Source organism: Lycium barbarum, chromosome 11, assembly GCF_019175385.1.
Source record: "Lycium barbarum isolate Lr01 chromosome 11, ASM1917538v2, whole genome shotgun sequence".
Lineage (NCBI taxonomy): Eukaryota > Viridiplantae > Streptophyta > Magnoliopsida > Solanales > Solanaceae > Lycium > Lycium barbarum.
This window is the reverse complement of record NC_083347.1, coordinates 5,429,827-5,453,108: the sequence shown is the minus strand read 5'-3', so window position 1 is coordinate 5,453,108 and position 23,282 is coordinate 5,429,827. Positions and strand designations below refer to the sequence as shown.

General features: G+C 33.4%; 1 protein-coding gene across 1 annotated transcript; it reads right to left on the bottom strand.

The window, feature by feature from the left end:
- LOC132617311 (vesicle-associated protein 4-1-like) lies at positions 1 to 4,012 on the bottom strand. The gene is made up of 7 exons (XM_060332284.1): positions 3,602 to 4,012; positions 3,079 to 3,149; positions 2,238 to 2,319; positions 2,030 to 2,148; positions 720 to 797; positions 516 to 635; positions 1 to 429 (listed from the first exon to the last, which is right to left on the bottom strand). The coding sequence occupies exons 1-7, from the start codon at positions 3,864 to 3,866 to the stop codon at positions 370 to 372; spliced, it is 795 nt and encodes a 264-aa protein (XP_060188267.1). The 5' UTR covers positions 3,867 to 4,012; the 3' UTR covers positions 1 to 369.
- Positions 4,013 to 23,282: the final 19,270 nt, after the last annotated feature.

The following is a 23,282-nucleotide window of genomic DNA, read 5'->3' as shown; positions in this document are numbered from 1 at the left end:
TGAAGTTAAATGTAAACAATCTACCATACTAAGGAACATCTTAGTTCCTGTCTCCCTTTGGAGAACTCATACAAGCAGCATTTGGATACATTGTGGCTACACAAGCAGTATTGCTTTATGTTTGAAGGCACCAAAAGAATATGTTTTAAGCAAAAAGGAATGCAATATCTACAAGAAAACAACCAAGCAATTACATAACAAGCTTTTACTCCATGAAGAGGAAACTAAACCTCCACTGATTATTTTTCTTTACAAGACGCACCGCACCGCACCACCCCTTTTCCACCGTCTTCCAAAAGAACCAAAGAAGAAAAGGGGTGGATCTGGTTTAACATTTCAATTTGGCAAAAGAGGCACTTGCAAAGTGCTTTACACTGAATCAACGGCCTCAACTTGCTGCCGAGCCAGATACTTCTCCCTTCGCTCCTTCTATTGAACAAGAAGCAGATAAGACACTGTTAGAGGAATAAACTAGGAAAGTAACATGCTTTTATATGCAGAGACAATAGCCTTACCCATTCATCTATAACTAGACCTTCACCCACAACTTTTGGTCCAGTTTCAACTGGAGGTTTCTTGCGAGATTCTAATGCTGCCTCAGCTTCAGCTAACTGGCGTTTTAGTTTTTCCAGTGCCTTAACCAATCAAGTTACTTAGTTGGAGAGTGAACTTGGAGAAAAATGTATAAGATGATAAACAGTAACAAGTCTAATTCTTACTGGAGAAGGGCGTTCTGGGTCCAAAAACACCACCCGTAGGATACGTTCAATAGTCACTTGATCCTTTTGTTCTTCAAACTGCATCAACATGAATCAACCGGGTTATAACACGGTTGAATTTATTGACAAAAGATTCAAGTCACGCTATAGACTTATATTCTCTAGTTACAAATCAGATTCCGCACACACTGGTGATTGGGGCACGTGGCTCCACATTTAGGTTTGTGAGCGCATGTGCCCAGTCGCTCTCCAAGGAGAGAACCCAAGTCAAAAGATACCATACGGTTACACCAAGACTGCCCTCCAAGGAGTATAGAAGGATGATGAAAGAAAGAAAATCTTCAGTAATCCCAACTATGGCAAAAATAAGACAGGAAGAAATGCATTATGTCTGACACTATGATGACTCCAAAAAGAGCCGGATCATTTCAAACATGGGAGTTGCAGGCAAAAGCAGCTGTTCATAGCTACGTTGTAAAAAGCACCTACTCTCAACAGCTTCATCTATTCATAGTCTATGCCATTTTTCAGGATGTTCTAACTGATAAAATATACAATAAAGAGAAGCCCCATATCAAGCACCAAATAAATTACACCGGATTATTCAAAATTTGTTGAAGGGCTTTGCATTGAAGGCATCATCAAAATATGTTTTTACTGAAGGTTATGATTTTAAGATAAGAATACAAACAAATCTGTAAGATTTTAATAATTCCTTTCTGGGAATATATCAAAAGCATCTTATCTAATGTTTTATGCTACTTTAATAAAAGGAAGGGAATCAGCTTCATTATCCTTTCTTAAACAAAGCCTACTGGAAAGAGCTTATTCTAAGTTCTAACAAATTATTAGCACTTCTAATAATATAAGACATATACGAGCATGCAAAGAAGATTTCATATGATAGAGCTCCTTATTTACCCGCATCTTATCATAAAATGCTCTATTTGTATAAGCAGTAAATAAATCCCAGCTGATTCTCATAAATATGTTCGATGGATAGGACAGGGTCTATCCTGAACAAGGAAAACTATATTGAACAGATAGACAAATAAAGAACTCATGACTTTCAGCACCAAAAGGACAAAAAAAAAAAAAAAGTCCAGGATCAAGACAAGTCCATCTACACCTTTCCAGTTTAATATGTTTAGTTAAAGTGCATGAAATCATCAGGAAGAAAATTGATGTGTTGCAACGATCAGTATAAAGCTGAAGAAGACATGATAGCCTAACTTACTTTGTGATCAAAAGATGCAGCAAATCCATAAAATCGCCTCTTTTAAAAAGACTTAGGATGTTCAGTTACTTACCAACTCAGGTACGTAATCTACTCCTCCTTTCACCTTCAAGCTCATGATCTTGAACTTTACCTTGCTCTTTTGATCTACCGGCTTTTCATTGTTCTCAGGGTGCTCAACAAACTTGAATACTATCATTCAGACACATAATCCATAGCTAAGTTAACCTTTTACATCCAAAAAGAATACTGGAAACAAAGAAACTTAGCAAACCAATTACCAGTAGCAATGATGCTTTCACCGGGTTCCAGAATGCCTCCAGGAGGTCGCATGTAGCAGCTCTTTGGTGCAGTAGTTTGAAACTTAAAATGCAAAATGAAGAATCACAAAGAAAAGGAAAAATCAGAAGCTTACACCACTGCTTATATGGTGAGAAGGCAAACATAAATGAAACTTCCATATTTTTAGATGAAGTAAATAAAAGTTCCATATTACAACAACTACTCCTGCTATGTCTCAACCTCAAACAAGACGAGGTCAGCTATATTATTTATAGAAACCTATGTTGGTCGGACTATCCAAAAAATCCTCCAAAAATGCGCTACTTTTGGAGGATCTGACACGTACCCATTGACATTTTTTAAGAGTCCGAACGTCATAGATGGAAACACCAGTAAAACAATTTTGACTTGAAGAATCTTGCTAGATTCATCGTGAATTTATGAATTTAAGACAAATTATAACTCAAATAGCTTCACTGCCCAACAAAGAAATGATTTTCTTTATTTATTTTTTTTAATTTTTTTATTTTTTTGGTGTGTGTGTGTACAGACAGATATACAGTACAATATCGCACATCTGTTACAATTATATAAAATAAAAGTAATAAGCTAGAGGCCCTTTTCCGACCTCAATGAACTCGCGAATTTTGTAAATGTAAGACTTGCTTTGCTAGATGCCAAACACTTGACAGGGCGCATAAATTAAAAGGAGTAAAAGAGATTTTGGAAAATTACAAGCACCAAATTATTTTTTGAAACTATAAAAAATTAAAAAAAAATTGGTGCTTGTAATTTTCCAAAATCTCTTTTACTCAAGAAAAGGATTTTCAAATAGATTACCTTAAATGCGACATAAGATTTGCTAGTGTTCTTAATCTTTACAGCACTCTTCACCTGCTTCCCCGGTTCATCTGCCAAAAAAAAAAAAAACATATAAAATTAAATAGATAAAACCAGAACACAATTCCTCCAATTTTTAACACTGAAAAAATATGACCTAAAAAACCGGAATTGTCCACGTTTGACTTGTTACACCCTTGACACAATTTTACTATATCACCTTCAATTATTATAAATCATCTAACTAATTGAAATAAATTAAATATACTTTAAAAAATTATACACCCACTAATAATTTCTGAAAGTTTCCAACTCAGTATTAATATAATAAGGATAAAATAACAATGAAACAGTAAACTATTTCTTGATTTTCCAAACTGGACATCAACTATTAGTATACTAAACAAATAGATATAAAAAAATGAACGGACTGAGTAATTGAAATCAATCAAAAATAGATAAAAATGAAGAGACACAATAAAAGAAAAGTCAATTTAGTCAACGACGAGGTAGAAAGACGCACAAGGAAAGTAGAGACTATTAGCCGGATCAAGTCGAAGCCTATGCCGAGCCGGAAGAAGTGATCTGGCAACAGAACTAACAGACGTGGAAGCACGAGAACCGTTAGATCCAACACCGTTTTGATGATGACTATGATTCTGAGAGTGAAGATTCTGTGTAGACGAGGTAGATGAAGAAGTAGTATTTCCTGATTGCCACAAAGGACAAAGTTTCCAAAGTTTTTTGTCGGAATTATGTGGTTTGTGGTTGTTGTCGGCGATGGCCATAAGGCGGTGTTTGGCCGGAATCTAATGGAGTTGTAATTTTCAGGTTATGAAATTTCGGGTAGGTTGTAATTGTTGTTCTTTTTTGTGAGGAATTTAATTTAGGACGTTGACTATTATGGTTTTTGAAGGTCAGAAAGAAGTCACGTAATTACTTATATACTGAAGTCTTCGGGTTGATTTGTTGCTTTCTGCAAGAAGTAGATTGTCGTATTTACTGTTCGAGGAAAGTGTGAGCATTTTTTGTTTTTCCAACTAATTACTTCTTTTGCCTTAAAAAAATATTAATTACGAGGAATTTTACCTATTTTGCTCTTATTTATTTCTTACTCCCTCCGTCTCAAATTATGGCTTAATGCATATGCGACCTCTAAACTTATCTTTTTTTTTTATTATTATTTTGGCATCTTAACTAAGTGTTGTTCCTATTGAACCTTTGAACTTGTCTTCAAGTGAGTCTATCAAACCTCCCTAAATCTGATTTTTATTAGAAGCAGAATTAAATTAGGGAAATGAAGATGGAGTAATAATTTAGACATGTGGTAAGCTATTCTTTAGGTCATTGACGTGTCGGTTTCTGCTGGTTCTGCTCTTCCACTGTCAGTTTAATTTAGAGCTACTCTTTTTTCCCTCTTAATTATTGTTAATCTTAGCTAAAAGATGACATAATTAAAAATAGAATATATATATATTAACATGTTGCTAAATGAAGATGGAATACTATGTAAGTGTTATTGTGTTTGATAGACACGCTTGAGGACGAGTTCAGGAGTTCAATAGGAACAACACTTAGTTAAGGTCAGTGTTTTAAAAGGCGTTTTCCGAGCTAGCCCCAGGGCGATAGTTCGAGGCGAAAGTCTCAAAAGGCGTACGCCCAACAATTCGGGGAGTACGTCTAGGCGTTTGGGGCGAGTTTTTTGTTGTTGGGGCGTAAGCCCAAAAAACTTCTTCAAATTAAAAAAAAAATGTTAAATAAGTCCTTAATATAATGCCTAAATTCTCAAAAGTCAACTAGTAATGACTCAAATATTTTAAAAAGGAATCGAAACATTAAATTTAAAAGTCACGACCTTTTTTTATTGCTAGAATGCCCAATATATGTTCTTTTCCAATTATTTATCTTGTTTTCTACTATCTCAAAAAAGTAACGAGCAGTCACTTGTGCTTGTAAGTAGCGTGTAATAAATTGTTCTGATTAATTTTTTTGTGGGGATAGAGCATATATTTATAGTTTTCTTCAAATCTTTATGTTATTTTACCTATTTAAAAGTATTTATTATAATTATATCCTTTTACGAAGTACTAAAAATTAAAGTCTCATGAGGCTTACGCCCCGTGCCTCCGGACTTACGCCTCGCTGAGGCAGACGTAAAACGCTTCGCCTTACGCCCCCGCCTTTTAAAACACTAGTTAAGGTGACAAAATGGAATAAAGAGGCAAGTTTAGGGGGCCGCATATGCATTACACCTTTTTTTTACACACCCCTTAAGAAATATTAATTATGAGAGGTATTTGACTAACTTTATCCTTATTTATGTGTAAGTTATAATTTTTTTCCGTTAAATATTTACTCTTTTTACGTGTCATCTCTATTAATGACAAAATTCTACTAAGGGTAAAATATATTCACTCCGGATAAAAAAAAATGTCCACTTAACCTTTTTTTCTTGGGTCAAAAAAAGTTTTTACTTATTAAATCAAGAAATAATTAACCTTATCTTTTCAGATTTGCCCCTATTTAGTGTTATGTGATCAAATTTCAATGCCATTTTAATTAGTGGTAATTTAGTCAAATCTTTTTTTCTTGGAGTGAACAGTTTCTTAAGGGGTGTGCAAATACCTAAGTTGACTCTTTTTTTGATCCGGAGGAGTAAAAAAATAATTAATTGTGTCTTGAACTCCTAAAATGATAAATAATTTGGCACAACTATTTTTAATAACCACAAAAAATAATTTGAGACAGAGGGAGTAAGATATAATCTATCTTCATCTAATATTTATTATATCTAGGGCAAAGGGGCAAATATACCCCTCAACTATAGGATATGGAGCAAATATACCCTCCGTTAAAAAAAAGGAGGATTTATGCCCTCGTCGTTAATGAAAAGGGGCATATATACCCCTCAACTATAGGATATGGAGCAAATATACCCCTCATTACAAAATTGGGGTATATATATCCCTGCCATTATAAAATGGTGCAAATATACCCCTGTCATTTTAAAATGGTGCAAATATACCCTTTTCACTAACGGATTTTAAAAAAAAAAATATTTAGGTTATTTTTTAATTAAAAAATATCACGTGACTTTAAAAAAAAGTCTACCCATTTTTTTGTGTAGACATACTTTTCTAAGGCCACATAGTAATTTATTTTTGATTGGTGGGGTCTGTTCGTTTAAATAAAATATGTCCGTGACTTTAAAAAAAATAAGTCTACGCATTTTTAAAAAAAAATAAGTCTACCCTTTTCACTGACGGATTTTAAAAAAAAAATATTTAGATTATTTTTTAATTAAAAAATATCACGTGACTTTAAAAAAAAGTCTACCCGTTTTTTTGGGTAGACATACTTTTCTAAGGCCACATAGTAATTTTTTTTATAGGTGGGGTCTGTTCATTTAAAAAAAATATCTCCATGACTTTTAAAAAAATAAATCTACCCTTTTCACTGACGGATTTAAAAAAAAATATTTAGGTTATTTTTTAATTAAAAAATATCACCTGACTTTAAAAGAAAGTCTACCCATTTTTTTGCGTAGACATATTTTTCTAAGGCCATATAGTAATTTTTTTTTGATGGGTAAGGTCTGGTTCTTTTAAAAAAATGAGTAGACTTATTTTTTTTAAAGTTACGGAGATATTTTTTTTAAACGAACAGACCCCACCTATCAAAAGAAAAAATTACTATGTGGCCTTAGAAAAGTATGTCTACACAAAAAAATGGGTAGACTTTTTTTTAAAGTCACGTGATATTTTTTAATTAAAAAATAACCTAAATATTTTTTTTTTAAAATCCGTCAGTGAAAAGGGTATATTTGCATCATTTTAAAACGACAGGGGTATATTTGCACCATTTTATAATGGCATAGGTATATATATACCAATTTTGTAACGAAGGGTATATTTGCTCCATATCCTATAGTTGAGGGGTATATATGCCCCTTTTCATTAACGGCGGGGGCATAAATCCTCCTTTTTTTTAACGGAGGGTATATTTGCTCCATATCCTATAGTTGAGGGGTATATTTGCCCCTTTGCCCTTATATCTATATGTCATCTCCACGTAACTGAAATATTTATAGTCTTCAAGAACAACATTAAGAATAAAATAAAAAAAAAAAAAAAAATAGTTTTGAATTTCTATAATAAACAAATAATTTAGGATGACTACTTTTAGAAAGCACCATAAACAATTTAAGTAAGTATTTCCAAGTTGATCGAAGTGGAAAGTGCACAGAAACAAGCGTGTTTTCGGATTTCAAATCACAGTTTTAAGTGCAGTTTTCTTTTTGTTTTCACGTCCATTTCACGCTTCCCACTAATTTAGTACTTACTAGAAAAATCTTGCAAAATTAACATTCTCTGCTGACAATTAAAGAGTACGAGCCAAACAACCTCGAGATCATTGTCGGAGCAGTTGTTTAATTTAGTTTTCTTTTGGGTTATTAGTTACATATGATTCTGCACATCATCATGGAGTTGTTAATTTTGAGCTTGACATGAGATGATTTTTAAAATTTGGAAGGAAGTTTATGTATTTTCGTTGCTTCTAATAAATAAAATATTTCTATTGTTATGTTTAATATATTTGGATTTATCTGTTGTTGAGTCTCACATCACTCTAGGGATGACATTTGTTTATATGATCTTGGACATTGTAATTTCAAAAGTTAATTTTAAAGTTTAGTCAGGTTTAATGTTTGTTTCTTTATCATGGTATTGGAATCAAAATCATCTCAACTTTTAATTTACCTAATATTGGATTCTCATATCATATTATTTACGCTCTAATTGCTAGCCATCGCATACGAGGTTATTGAGTCTCCATATCGGCTCTTTAAAAATGAAATTAATCTCTCTTTATATAATTTTAGACCATTCTCATTTTATGAGTTTGCTTGGGATCGGATAAATTCCAAGATCCATTTCATAATTAACTGATATCAGGTAATTGTCTATAGAAATTAACTGACATCAGGTAATTGTCTATAGTCTACCTATAAATCTCATCTAGAAATTGGGTCAAAATCAATGCATGTACACGTGTGAAAGATATTTTAGTTTTACACATTCTTCCTCACCTTTTTTCATTAAAAAGGTGTAAAAGCCTATAACTTTGGAGTACCATTTAAGTCATTTAGTAAAATTATCATATTTCAACTATTTCAACATTGTGACTTCTTTTTTTCATCTCATCTCTTTTAACGATTCTTTTCATAAGTTATTCATCTTATGGACCTTGTTTCCATTTTTCATAGCCACAAGATTCTATTTTAATCCAATATTCTAAAATACCTTGCTGACAATTTATCTTAGATAGATCTAAACTCGTAGGAAAACAATAATTCAGTTGTACTGCGCAATCAGATTATTATGAATTGCTAAATTTTATTTTTGTCGCGAACACGTATCGTTTCTGTTTCAATAAAAAATTTAATTGATTCAAATCAATAATGACATTCAGTGAATAAGAGAGTTTATCTTTTTTTACAAGAAAAATTATTGAACGTGTGTAGCACTAAAATTGAAATGCATACAACATCTCTTAATAGAAAAGAAAAAAAAATGTAGCCACACATGCAGTAAAGAACAGTTAGTACTAAACGCTCTTGATAGAAAAATTATATTAAATACATAAATAAAAAATTAAACATTATGAATTTCTTATTTAGTGTCAAGTTAGACAGAATTGGAGGGAAGGACAACATGAGTAGACAGCTAATTTGAAATGGCACGACATGGTTGTTAGTAAGTGACAAAAAACCATAATGACCAGGCACACCTACTCGTTAGCAATGTAATCAATGAGCATGAGGTATGTTAGTATTAATATTATTCCCTCTATTCATGGCTAAAAATATAAAATTGCTTAAATCAACTTTCAAATATTTTTTCTGATTTCAACTTCAAATACTTAATTCTTTCAGGTCCACTCAAATGTTTAGTATGAATTCAAATACAAATTATTCGATTCTTATATTAAAATTACCATGTTCAAAATTTACATGTAAATTATTGTGAATCACAACAGTTAAGGATTCAAATATAATTTCAAAATATAGTTATTAAAATCACGATGAAATGACTACTCGACTTCATCAATAGTGTATAGCATAAATGTAACCGATAACTTGTACCACAAAAAAAATGTATAGGCAGCCCGATGCACTAAGCTCCCGCTATGCGCGGGATCCGGCGAAGAGCCGATAACTTGTACCACAAAAAAAATGTATCTTCTCCCTTATTCTTTACGGAGGAATCCCATAAATTCAAATAAAATATTTCTCCACACCGTCAAAAGCCTAATTGAGACAAATCAGTTCTTTCTGTTCTCCGGTAAACATTTATTATGAAAATATATTTGGACTTAATATATGTAGTATTCCAAAGTTTATCAAAAGTGTAAGTTTGAAATGAGGCTTTGATAGTTGATAGATTTATGAGTGAAGGGAATTTTTGAAAAGTTGAAGGGGGACTGGGGGAGTAATAATTGATAGTACCAAAATAATAGGTGGATAATTAAAGACGAAGGTGGCTGAGTGGACGTAGCTCCTATACAAACATTTATATTTGTCGGCTATGTTTGTTGGCGCTGGTTTGTTGGATGGTAGGAATTAATTAGGTAATTAGCCAACACTTTTCAGGTGACTTTGACCTCCAGCCTTTTTCATTCCCTCAACAAATTATTACTCCTACTACTTACTCCCAGTATAGAAAGATGCTTTTCTTATTCTATTCGATTAACTTAAATTCACAGAAAAAAAAAAAATTGGTTCGCGTAATAAGAAAATTAGAGGAGTGCATTTTCTCGTTTTATAACAAAGCAAAATTAGGAGAATGTTTGGAAGTTCGAATCAGCTTTCAAGACTATGCTATACTATAATACTTGGATCTAACGCGTATGCTTTATCACCAATGTTGTTTTCCTAGCTATATTAGTTGTAATTTGGGCACATCTGATCTAGTCATCTAGTTGGTGGAAACTGCACGTATACAGCTGCCCAGTGCCCGGTACTCGTTATTTATTTATTTATTTATTTATTTATTTATTTTTATTTCTAATATTTCATGCAATATTTGATATTCGTTTTGGGGGCTCAACTAGTTCAATTTCGCGTTATATAATGTCCATTAAAAAGGAAATCACGATTTACATAAAATTGTCCTGATCGACTATTCACAGAATATGAGAAGCAGATGATCAACCATTTGTTTATGAAAGAAATCGAAAAACTTACAATATCCATTTGTTCTTTTTTTGTCCTTTTTTCCTAATAGATTGGTCAGAACATCATTTGAGTTTGAATCCTACTAAGAGGTCACTAGAGATAAGAAATTGTTGAAGAAATAACAAGATCTTTCTTTTATCCACTCGGAACCTCTTATTAAAAAAAAAGTGAATGAATCTTATTCGTCTTGTAATAACCTCTTTTAAATTTTAATAGATGTCTAGTGCTAGGTTGGAAAGGTCTTATGGATATTTTCTAATAAATTAGATAATTATTTAATGTTCGAGACCAAAAATAAATACTCATAATTTTAACGAGAGAATATTTTCTAGTACTCTACAACTAAAGAACAAAATTTAAAGCAGCAGCATCTTTCAGAGTTCATAGTTCTCTAGAGATTAGATTATTATTGCACAACATCGATTCTCGACGACATTGAGACTGTTCAAAACCATTTTTTGGTTTGATAAAAGAAGAGTATTGAACTAGTTTGGCTAATATGCAAAAGCACTAAAGTTAAAAAGTGATCTTATTTTAAAAATAGAACTTAGAAAATGAGTTATGAACATCAAACCAGGTCCTCAGGTTTGGTAATTCACCCAAATTTTCAAGGACTAGTGAAACTCTCCCCGTAAGCTAATTAGGTGAATTTTAAAATTAGAAGTTATACTGTAACATCAGTGCAAAAAATGAGAGTCATGAAACCACTTACGGAAAATAAGACATTCAACTTCTTAAAACATATCTAATTGAAAAAATCAGAATATTTGTACCTTGAAATTATCTCTATGTAGGGACAATGATTACCCAAGAATTTTCGAATCTTGAGGGAATTAAAAAAGGAAAAAGATTTCATTGTCACGACATTTTTTCTCGGCACCTATTGTTTTTCCATGTGTTTTTAGGAGATCGGGTCACTGTCTATTTAAGAAAAAAACACTAAATAAATCGCTTAAAAAGTAAAATTTCAGTTCCTTGTTAGAGCCAAGTGTTTTATACATTACTCAAGATTGTTTTACTTTATATGACCCCCTTATATTGTTTTTTAGTTGAAAATATTTTTCTGACTACAACTTTTATGTTATAAATTATTTTGTCAAGTCGTAGTTTGAATGTATTATTAATAATTGTACAACTTAAAGTGTAAATTGTACCATTTGCACTTAAAGTGACAATACAACTTACACTTGCAAATTGCATCTTAGTTGTATTCAAGTTGTTGATCAACTTAGAAAAATTGTATGTTGTATGTTGTGAAGCAAAAAAAATTCATAATTAAAAACTTTGCCTTCTCATTTGGGACACACCAAAAAAATGAAAAGAAAGAAATAAACATTTTCATCTAAATATTTGTCTTTCTTTCTATTATCAATTCTAGTAATTTAGATAGTTTTTGCCAATATTACCTTTGTTTTATAACATTTTATAAAACTCTCTATAACGCTACACCATTTATGTCGAGCGAAAGTAAAAGCCTATCAGCACTTTTACCCCATATCAATAATTAAACCCTAATATTAATAATTATACTTAGAGCTCATACTACTTTACTATGATTAACTAAGAGTTCATATTACTTTACTATGATTAAGTGATAATTGTGTGTATAAAAGACATATCTTGCGCTTGATGTATTAATATAAATACCGAGTGCAAATACAATTAAAATACTGAGTGCAAATAAACTATTAAAATCAAATCTTCATTCAAATTGGTTAAACATTATGTTCTATTCACTAATAGATCAATACTAACATCGAACAAGATTACTACCAATCGGTATTCGATAATGATTTTAATTGATAAAGAAATGGACGTTGATCCTAACTCAACCCCCAAAACTAGCTCATGAGAGGAAAAATATCCAAAACCATGTTAGGACACCAAGTCCCCATCCCTTATGTTGACACCCAATTTTGTCCCGCCTCTCCTCCAAATTACCTATTTACGCTTCTAATATTTGTTGGCAAATTAAAAAAATATATTTATACTATGATTATTAGCCTCTTATCAATATCGGCATTTCGTTATTCTATTACAGTTACTAGCTATTGTTATTATTATTATTATTATTATTATTATTAGTTCAAATACGAGCCCAATTCACCCCCAATATTTTTGGATTAACCCAAAATAATTTTCATAGGCCACTACCCATTTTAATTCACCCTAACCCAATTTTCAGACCAGCCCACATTTAAAATCGACCCAGTCCAAAATGGACCCGACCCGGCGGCCAAATTCCCGTCCAACATAAGGGAACCATCCCATTTTTCCTCTTTCATTAGCCGCCACTCCCCTATCTCTTGTCTCTCCCTTCCTTCTCTCCTTCTCCCTCCTTTCTCCCTCATCTCCCCCCACGTTGCCACTGCCACCCCCACTCCTTCTTGTTCCCCACGCTCACTGTCACCCCAATTCCCTCTTGTCCCCCCGCTCCTCTCTCTCTTCGTCACAAACGAAACCCTAGCTGTTTCTACCCCCTATAAATATTTGCTTCAAATTCGTTTTTAGAGGAGGATTTTTGATTGGTGAAACCCCCCAAGAACCGAGAGGTTTTCGATTCAAAAAAATTCCCCAAGAAACTGAGGTTTTTCGTGTCGCAAGAAATCCCCATAGATGACATTAATTCTTTTAGCCGTATTGTTCGATATCGAGTCAAAATCCACACCATTTTTGTTCTATTTTGCACTTGGCATCTGTTTGGATTCGAAGGGTATACAAATTCGGGTTTTCTTAGTGTTTCGAAGTAGATTTGAAGTGTTCGAGGTTAGATCGAAACCTCCGCTTCACGTCGCTGCACCCGAAGAAGGTAATTTCTCCTCCTTTAAGCCATTTTGCTTACATTCAGGTCTATATGTATGTCTATTCTGTATGGTGGTTGGAAGAGTTTGTTTTAGTATGTGCTTATTTTACTTCATGTCTATTATGTGGTTATTAATATTTGTGAGTAATTGTTAAATCAATGGTTCGTTCAGTATTGCTAGCAGTTTTAGCATTATAAGCTTGTTCTGTTTTAGTTTAATATAGTGTCATTTGCTTATATGTCAGTCTAGTGGCTATTGTATTATTACCTTAGTATAGTCCAGTTTTCAGTTTGGTGCTAGTTTTAGCTAATGTTGTCGTGATTTGTCTTTAAGTATGTTATTAGTTCATATGTTAGTCTGGATCAACCTTAGTTTAAGTCCAATCGTTTGTTTGCGTAAGCATGCCATTCATTTACTGTAAAAAAATAGCATTAGAAATAACATGGTTGTCTATTTAAATTAGTTTAGTTACTTAGCCATTAATTACTCATTTATCTGGCTTGTCTATCCTGTCCCATTATTGGTTAGTAGCGGTCCATTACGATTAACATCTAGATACAATTGGGATTTAGCTAAGTATACTGCAATTTGATTCTTAAATGGTCTAATCTTGAATCTTTTAGTGTTTAAGGCTACTACTAGCCTGACCTTGTCACCACCATGCTTAAAAAATCTACTTCACCCCTGATTTGCTTAAACTACTCATGTGGTTCCTTATTCATTTGATTCATTAATGGCATAAGGGCAATCAACTGTTCAGATATGGGTTGGGTTCAATCATTTAGGGTCTCTACATATCTAAAAAAAAAAAAAAACTTGAAATGGCAGGAAATTGTTTAATGTGGCTATTTGAGCATTGGCTTGAATCATTGACAGAAAGTTGTTTAATGCTTCTGTGTTAGGTTAATATGCCTTTACTTAAGTCTTTTGATGAATATCCCCTGCTTGCCTCTAATTAATTTGGGTTCAGTCTATTGTAGGTGTTTATTTAATTCTATAAATGCTCATATACTGTCAATATTGGTCTGGGTACTTGTTTGATGTCTCTATGTGACTCATGAATGCATCAGTGCTAGTCTAGGTCACATAAAAGGGGTCTGTGGAATTGTTTGGGTTGTCCTTATATGTCTTGTGTCCTCATAGGTGATAATCTGAGTCAGAGTTGGCCTTGTATGTCATTGTTGTCCAAATGTAGTCATGTCCACCTGTTTGCTTGAGGATTAGCTTGTATCTGATGTCTAAGAATGTCTAAACACCTACTTTACTGATATATGAGAGTTGTCATATGTTGGAGATGTTTACATGAACGCTTGGGCTTTGAACTTCTATTTCATCTTAAGTGTTGTGTCGGTTTAGTCCTGAAACATGCTAGATAAGACTATATTTAATGACATCACCTGTGTACTTCTGTGTTTAACCATTCCTGTGATTTGAATACTTGCCTTTGTCTAAGTTAAACAGGGATCTTATAGGCCTATATGCTATCAGTGCTAGCCTATAATTTGCCCCTTTGTGAAATCAGTATTCCTCATGCCTATTCTTGCTCTACATTGTTCCAAAATGTTTCCAAGATATAGATGCTCTGTTACTGAACTTTGTCTCAAATGAACGACTATGTATAAAGTGTTCAGATGATAGCATTCATCAATCATGTTGCTTTACATATGGTTAACTGTAGCGTATTGTTAACTCCTGTATATTTTTCCCCTTCTTCCCTTGCTGTTCAGCCTTATTTGAACGCAGTGTTTTGCATTTCCTGTCTGTTCCCAGCTTTGTTGCTATCTGGGAAGTTCTAATTAATTTTTCTGGTTAAATATCTAACCATGCCTTATGCTTGCTTGGAATGTTTGTTCTAGTCTGGAATATATGAGGAGCTCGCGAATTTCCTTTTCTCTTCCTGCGTTTTAAATCTGCTTGTGTGGGTTTGTCCCCTCTGATTTTTTCTAGCATGGTATACGTCAAAGTATACATGGTATACAAAACCTTAGTGTACGCCCAGCGTACACAAAGGTCGCTGTTACACCCCATTTTGACCCGAGAGTTAAAGCGGAGTACAACATATTAGAGATTCTTTTCTTGCTTGTTTTAAAGAGTCGCCACCTAATTGATTTTTACGGTGAATTAGGACACCTAATTATTAACTAAGATAAAGTTAAATCTAAACCTCTGTTAATAGTCTGCTAAACAGTATGATTCTAGGTAAGGGTTCTATATTATCCTAAAGGGAAGGGGTTAGGCATCCTTTAGAATCCGTTAACTCACGGTTATCCGACTAAACTTAAGTTAATTAATCAATGTTGGATGTAATATTTAAATTCTAAAAGAAAGCTTGTGCAAATAAGACTTGTAAAAAATGTGACAATTTATGCAAAAGAGGATTTTAAAAACGTCATTTTTTATATAAAGAAAGAAGATTTCAAATAATGTCGTAAAAAATGGGATTAATAATTCGCATAAGAGGGGGGATTTTCGAATACTATTTGAAATAGAAGTTCGTAAATGTTGCTAAGATTTAAAATGAGATACTAATAAAAAAAAAAAAAAAAAATTATATGAAAGGAGATTTCAAATGCCATAAAATTTATAAATATTGATAAGGTTTAAATATATAAAAACAAGTGTTGTTTAGAACGAAATTTGAAAAATATAATAATTCGCGTAAAAGAAACTGCGAATGCCATATAAAAAATAACTTATAAATGTTGCAAAATTTAAAATGAGACGCATAAAGTATATAAGTAAAAAAAAAAAAAAAAAAAGTGAGTTCGTGCAATTTTCTTTAATAAACAAGCTGAAATACCGGATATTGATTGATTTTTGCGTTTTAGAAATTCAAAGATCTTTAATTCTTATTTGTACGTCAGTGGCGTTTCAAAATTCTCAAGATAATAATATGCGAATCCTTTAATTTAGAACATATATATGGCCATATCATTTATTTTTTTTACAAATTGATTATTTTAAATAAAAAAGCGTGAAGAGAAGGAAATAGTTTATGAAATTGATTGTCAGTTCTTTCTTAAGTTAACTACCCACTACTAAGATATCTATACTACTTTTCGATAATTCAACTAAGCTAAGGAAGAACAGAAAATATGAAAAAAAAAAAGTGTTAGTCAAATCATACATACAAGTTAAAAGCATAAAATAAAGCAAAGGAACAAATAAGATTAAATGGGCTCGGCCCATTTTGAGGCTGCTGTTTGCTGTTGGGTTTCGGCCCAGCAGTCTCTTCCCTTTTTGTGGGACCTGGGTCACTGCTGGGCTTCGGCCCAGCAGTCCTTTTGTTACTGGTTTGCTGCTACTGTTGTTGTTTACTACTAGGCTTCGGCCCAGAATCTCGTTTCCCCCTCTTTTATATGCTACAGATCTGTCTTGCTATTGTTGGGCCTCGGCCCAGTAGAGATTTTGTGCGGAACTACTGTAGATAGGCTGGACACGGAGAAGATATCATTGGGCTTTCAGCCCAACACTGAATATGGGAGAGAACGAGTCCCTCGGACTCGTCCGCGATGGCCTGATTCGGGGGGCAGCGAAATAAGGCGAAGAATTTCGATCTAGTCTCGAACACTTCGAATCTCTTTGAAACAAACTCGAATCTTCGATTTATATGTTCTCAGATTCGTGAAAAAATAGAACAAAAAAAAGCGATTTGGACTTGGATGAGATTGCTAGTTGTAAAGGGGTTTCGATTTCTTTTTTTTTTTCTTCTTCGTTCTCCTTCGATTGTTGTTTTTCGATCTGTTTTGTTTTCTTTCTTTTTCGATTTGCAGAAGGTTTCAGATGACAAAATAAGCTCTTTTTTTTTAAAAAAGGGGTTTCAATCTTTTCTTTTCTTGCCGTCCCCGATCTCCTCCCCACTCTCTTGTTCGTGTTCTTCCTTGTTTTTATAGGTTTTTTTTTTTCCTGTGTTTTCGTTCTCAAGAAAGAGGGAAGGAGGAGTGGAGGGGGACAAGTTTAAGTGGGGAACAGGGTGAGTGGGGAGCGGAGAAGGAGGAGGGAAAAGAGGAAGTGGGAGGAGCGGCGGCAAGGGTTTTGTGGGAGGAGAAAAGAGACAGAGGAAAAGGAAAGGAGAAGAAAGGAAGAAGAAGAGGCGGAGGCGGAAAAAAAAAAGGGAAACCCTAAGGGTTTCCCTTATTTTGATGAACATATGTCGGACCCGGTCCATTTGTGGACCGGGTCAATTTTAGACTGGGTTCTAAAAGGATAGACTAGTGAATTAAAACATGTACTGGTTTTAAAAATTGAGATAAAAACATGGTCTAGTCCAAAAAATATTAGGAGTTAATTGGACTTTGGTTTGGGGTCCGGTAAGTCAAAAATACGGACTGAGTGCCAGAAATAGTTTGGCTTCTAAATTTGAATAAGAGAACATCTTGATTAACGATGTACTAAGGGTGCCAGAATATCACCTAATTGCGAAAATAAAATGCGATGAGTATGCGGGAGTTGATAAAATGCCGAGAAATGCAAGTTTCAATAATACTAAATAACTGTAACGAATAACTAGCGGTAATAATACTGCTAATAATAATAATACCAATAATTAACAGCAATGATAATGATAAATGATGACGAATATTGATGCCCATAATAATGATTGTGCTGGTAATAACATTAATAATAATAATAATAATAATAGTAATAATGATAATAAAAATAATAATAACAATAATAATAATAATAATAATAATAATAATGAGAATTAGTAATAATAATATTTTAAGGATAATAGTAATAATTAATAATAATAATAATAAAAACGATAATAATAATAATAATAATAGTAATAATAATAATAATAATAATAATAACAATAGCTGCAGTGGAATAATACAACGTGGGTGTTAATGAAAGACTAATAATTATAATAAAAATACATATTTTTTATTTTATTTATTTATTTGTTTTTTTTTTAAATGCCAGAAGTATAAATTGGTGTTTCGGAGGAGAGGCGGGACAAAATTGGGTGTCAACAGTCGCATATTGATGTATACCTTTCAAGTATACCAGGTATATTCTGAGTATTATGCGCTACTGCATCTGTCCGAACCTTGTACACATTTATGTATGACAAACATCACATTGTGGATGTTGCCTATGTGGGAGGGTGGTCCTGTTTTTCTATGCCCCAAGTGTATAATGGCTGAATGGTGTATAAATACAAAATATACCCAAATATTCCCAGAATATACACAACTTATTGATTTCTTTTGAATTCATATTCTACATGTTTAACTTATTCATAGTTTAGATACTAATCATTTTCTTTTCATTTTATGCATGATCATTGCACACGAGTCCTAGGGACTCGTTCTTCTTCCGCATTTGGCATTGGGCTAAAAGCCCAACATGACTCCTCTCGTGTCCAGCCCAACAGCAGCCCTTGAACGCAGCATTAAAAAACGTGGGCTGAGCCCACTCCCACTAGCAGCACAATCAGCAGTCCGAAAATGGGCTGAGCCCATTTTGATATCATTTGCTCCCTTATTTCATTTTTATGCACTTGATTTGTATTTGTGCAACTAACATTTTACTTGTTTGTTTCCTTAGCTAAATGAACCTTAGTAGATTAGTATAGAATTTAGTTTTGGTTAAAGGGTAGTTAATTTGAGAAAGACTAATTAATTCCATAAGCTTCTTTTTTCTTTTATGTCAAAACTATTTATAGCATCTAACATTTATTTTATTTATTAATTCGCAAATAGCGTAACTATGTATTTTGAGTTAATGGAATCATATTTTATTATTACCATCTTAAAATTTCAAAACGCCACTAATACACAAATATAAATTCAAGAACTTTTTATAAATAATTTATTCAAGATTTATCAAATTATACATATTTTAGCCGAATATAACTAAATAAAGTTAAAGGAAGAAAACTCATTATCTTTTTGCATTTTATTTTAAAAAAAAGATAAATAAGTCTAGCTTTTCTACATTGCTACATTCATATAACATAATTTATTCAAAATTGCTAAATCTTTTCTCAAAAGCTATTATTTATGGGTAAATTATCATATTTCCTACAAGTCTCATCTTTGAATAGCATTTACTATATTTTCATTTAAAGTTTAAGCGACATTTATAAGTCTTATTTTAAAGTAGCGTTTAAAACCCTCTTTTGTACAAATTATTATATTTTCTATAAATCTTGACTAACATTATTTTTCTTTGAAATCTCAGCAATACTTGTAAGCTATTTTTATATTTAGCCTTAATTAATTAACCTAAGTTTGGCCGGATAACTGTAGTTAACGGATTCTAAAGGATGCCTAACACCTTCCCTTTAGGATAATATAGAACCCTTACCTAGAATCACACTGATTAAGCAGATTATTAACGGAGGTTTAGTTAGTTTTAACTTAGTTAATAATTAGGTGCCCTAATTCACCTTAAAATCAATTAGGTGGCGACTCCTTAAAATAAAATAAATAGGAATCACCAAAATGTTGTACTTCCAATTTAACCCGGTTAAAATGAGGTATGACACCTTAGCCAATATGAGTCCCACATCGGCTAAGGAATGGGGATTTGGTCCCCCAATATGGTGTGACGACCTTCCTGATCGTTATGGAAAGTCTAGGATCACCCCCCCCCCCCCCTCCACCCCAATAGAACCTTTCCAAGGGTAGAACGAGCTAATAGAAACTCAAATGTGGAATCCTAAGAACTGAAAACTTGGCTTGTTTGTGATCATTGTTTGGTTGTATTGAGTCCATTGGGGGGGGGGGGGTGACGTAGGAAATTAGACCTCCGTTGGGGATTCCGAGCCTACGGGTGAGTCTGTATGATGTTTTTACATTGATGTGCATATTTTGTTTGTGTTTGTAAAGCCTCGGATGAATTTGGGAGACTAGAGTACAAAACTGGTGGAATTAGCGAGCTAACTGGTTCAGTGGCACCGCTGCGGCGGACGGAGTACCGCCGCGGCGGGGCCGTTGTAGCAGCGTACTCTTCGTCGCCGCGGGCTTATGGGAAATAGGGTGTCCGCTATAGCGAACACTGGACCGCTATAGCAAGACCGCCGCAGCGGCCGACGGGGGCAGAATCCCGATTTTTAAACACTTAGTCTGAATTCTTTATTCATAAAACTCCAAAATGGTTTCTAAGGAGCACCTAGGGCGAAATTCTAAGGTTAGGGCAAGAATATTCTTGAGAGGTAAGTCTCAACCCTTCCTTCCTTCATTACGCAATCATCTCTAAGATTATCATCATTCTAATGGGTCTACAATGGTGAATTGAGGACTAGTAACCCTAGAACTTAATGGACCTTTAATAGTTGGTGGGTTATGAATATTATTGATTGGTTATCATCAAAAAACATGAATTATTACTTCTTACTTGATAATTCAATATCTAGATACTTATTAATGGTGAATTGAGACTTAGGGTTTCGTAATGGTGACAACATTAGCATGGAGATTGATGATAAAGGGTTTAATTGAATAGAAACACCATAAATTAACATATTGTGACGTGTGGTAATCAATACTGGGCCAAATTTATACCTAGAGTTAGATTCGCCATTAAAAGGGGTGGAATTGGTGGGGTTTCTTCCCCAAAATTGACATTGTTACTGATTAGATGAACAATTGCTTACTTAGCCTTATGTATTCTAGATTTTGAGCGTTCTGAGGCATTAAGGACGGGAAAGGCTATAGCGGAGTGATTCGCATTGTTCCAGCTCTGCAGTTGAGGTAGGTTACGGTTTACTTGATTTACACTTTGGTTAGTTGATTGTATGTGTTATGAGATTGATAGGAGAAATCATGTCTAGTCTTCGGGCATAATGTGTGGTTAGAATTCCTATATGCTATTGATTGAGTGATAATGTGGGCTTAATACCATTACTCGATGTGTTGTGATCTATAATTTGATGACAATTGTGGTGAGAAGTTAATATGATCTTCTTGATAAAAATGAGATGCTACTTGATAATCGATCATTGAAAGTGATGTGACAATATATATATATATATATATATATATATATATATATATATATATATATATATATATATATATATATATATATATATATATATATATTAAAAGGCACATTTGATAGGGGATGAGGATGTGACCTAGATTATGGACACATTTGACAGGGGTGAGGATATGACCTAGACTATGGGCTCGTGATCCGAGCAGTTCTGGAGAGAGTGGTACATGGATACCATGGGTCCCTTGCAAGTCATAACTATTAGGAAAAGACACTAATTAGCATGTATGTACACGAGTGATCAGTGACTGAGTAAGTGAGAATGTTGTTGTAAGGTTTATTCCATTGCTTGCTTCCGTTGACTTGATTGTTAATATCATTGATTGACTTGGTGTTGGCTATCTGATTATGTGTTGTTGACTGGTCTGTCTATTTTATTGATTTTATGATTCATGCATGATACTAATCTTAGTCGGCCTATGATATCTACCGGTACATAGTGTTTGTACTGATACTACCTTGCTGCATTCTTTTGAGTGCAGATTATGATCCAGAGACTGCTACTCGACCTCATAATTAGTTTGAGGCCATTTGCTGACAGATTGAGGGCGAGCTTCTATCCGTGCTAGGCCACCCGAAGATCTTCCTTTATTTAATGTCTCTTTCCATTCCAGACATTGATGTTTATTTATTTCAGACAGTATGGATTCCTTAGACATGTTTTGGATTAGAGTTCTTGTACGGTGACTTTCGAATTTTGGGGTTATAATAGTTAGGACTTCTGCATTTACATTATTGTTTGATGGCATGACCACTTTTGACTTAATCTTGCGTTTAAATTATTGTGAACTGAATGAATTGACTAAGTAAAAATGGACTTTGAATGAGTAGATGGTTAAGCGTATTGGTTCGCCCACTAAGAGTTAGTGTGGGTGCCAGTAATGACGGGTTGGGTCGTGACATATGCTCTCAGGTAACCATCTGAGTTAGGCTTAGTGTTCGTTTCTTTATTACAGTAATTTAGAGATGTGTACAAAAATAAGAACTGAGAAAGTAAATATAACACTAAAATCTAACAGTTCTGAGACCCCAACAACTCAGATCTACAACTTTGTTGAACTTAAGTTTAATTTCATCTAGAAAATCCTTGATCTTTTAATGTCTCTGCTGCTCCAATAATTGATGCTACTATCCATGCTGATCCTTTTCCTGCTACTGTTGCTACACTCATCTTTTTTCTCTGTTTTTTTCAGGTGGAAAGTTAGAACTCTGTTTTTGGTTGGTGGATTTGAGAATGCAATTACATGTTAATTGTGTGTGTATATATAGGGGAGAGGTAAATAAAATGAAGGAAGAATCTGGACGCAGAGTGAAAGAAAATGGAAATATAAAATTACAGGCGGATTTGCCTATGGTTTAAGAAATGCCCAAGGTTTTAGATTTACTGGCATAATAAAAGTAAGGAATTACTAATTAGTAATGACAACACTTTAAAGCGGGTTTACAAACTACGACAGTTGTGCACACGTTTTTTTTTTTTTTTTTTTTTTGGTGTCATTTGCAATTTTGTCCCTATTTTAGGCTGGTCTTTAATTTTTGGCTATCCTAACACACAATTTTTTTTGCGGGAATTAAAAAAGGAAAAAAGATTCCATTGTTTGTTACGATATTTTTCCTCGCCACTTATTGTTTTTCTATGTGTTTTTAGGAGATAAGGTCACTGACTATTTAAGGAACAAACACCGAATAAATCGCTTAAATTTTTAAATTTCAGTTCCTTGTTAGAGCCAAGTGTTTTATACATTACTCAAGAATGTTTTACTTTATATGACCCCCTTATATTATTTTTTTAATTGAAAATATTTGTGCGATTAAACTATATTGTCAAGTCGTATTTCGTAATAATTGTATGATTACTTCTTTAATCTTAGATTTTTGTTAAATTTGATTGAGAAAATAGTGTATTAATGTCGTTTACTTTTATTTTACAAGTTCTATGTGATTTAAAAGTGAATGAGAAGAAACCAAGTGAAAATGAGGCAAAAAGGGGCTAAAACAAAGAAAAGAAAAAACTGGCTAGAAGTGCAAAAAATGGCCAGATTTGCAATTTCGAAAATTTGAAATTGTGAGAGCTGTTTTGTCATTTTTCTAGTGAGAAAATGGGGGAATTACCAAAGGAAGACAAGGGAGACATTATTCTTGTCTTTGGCCACATT

Bases quoted from the DNA above. Each gene is read 5' to 3' on its own strand.
- LOC132617311 (XM_060332284.1), bottom strand. From the start codon at position 3,866: ATGGCCATCGCCGACAACAACCACAAACCACATAATTCCGACAAAAAA. The intron at 2,320-3,078 runs GTAATCTATTTG...TTGCATTTTAAG, and splicing joins AATCTTATGTCGCATTTAAG to TTTCAAACTACTGCACCAAA. The intron at 798-2,029 runs GTAAGTAACTGA...ATGTTGATGCAG, and splicing joins TAGATTACGTACCTGAGTTG to TTTGAAGAACAAAAGGATCA.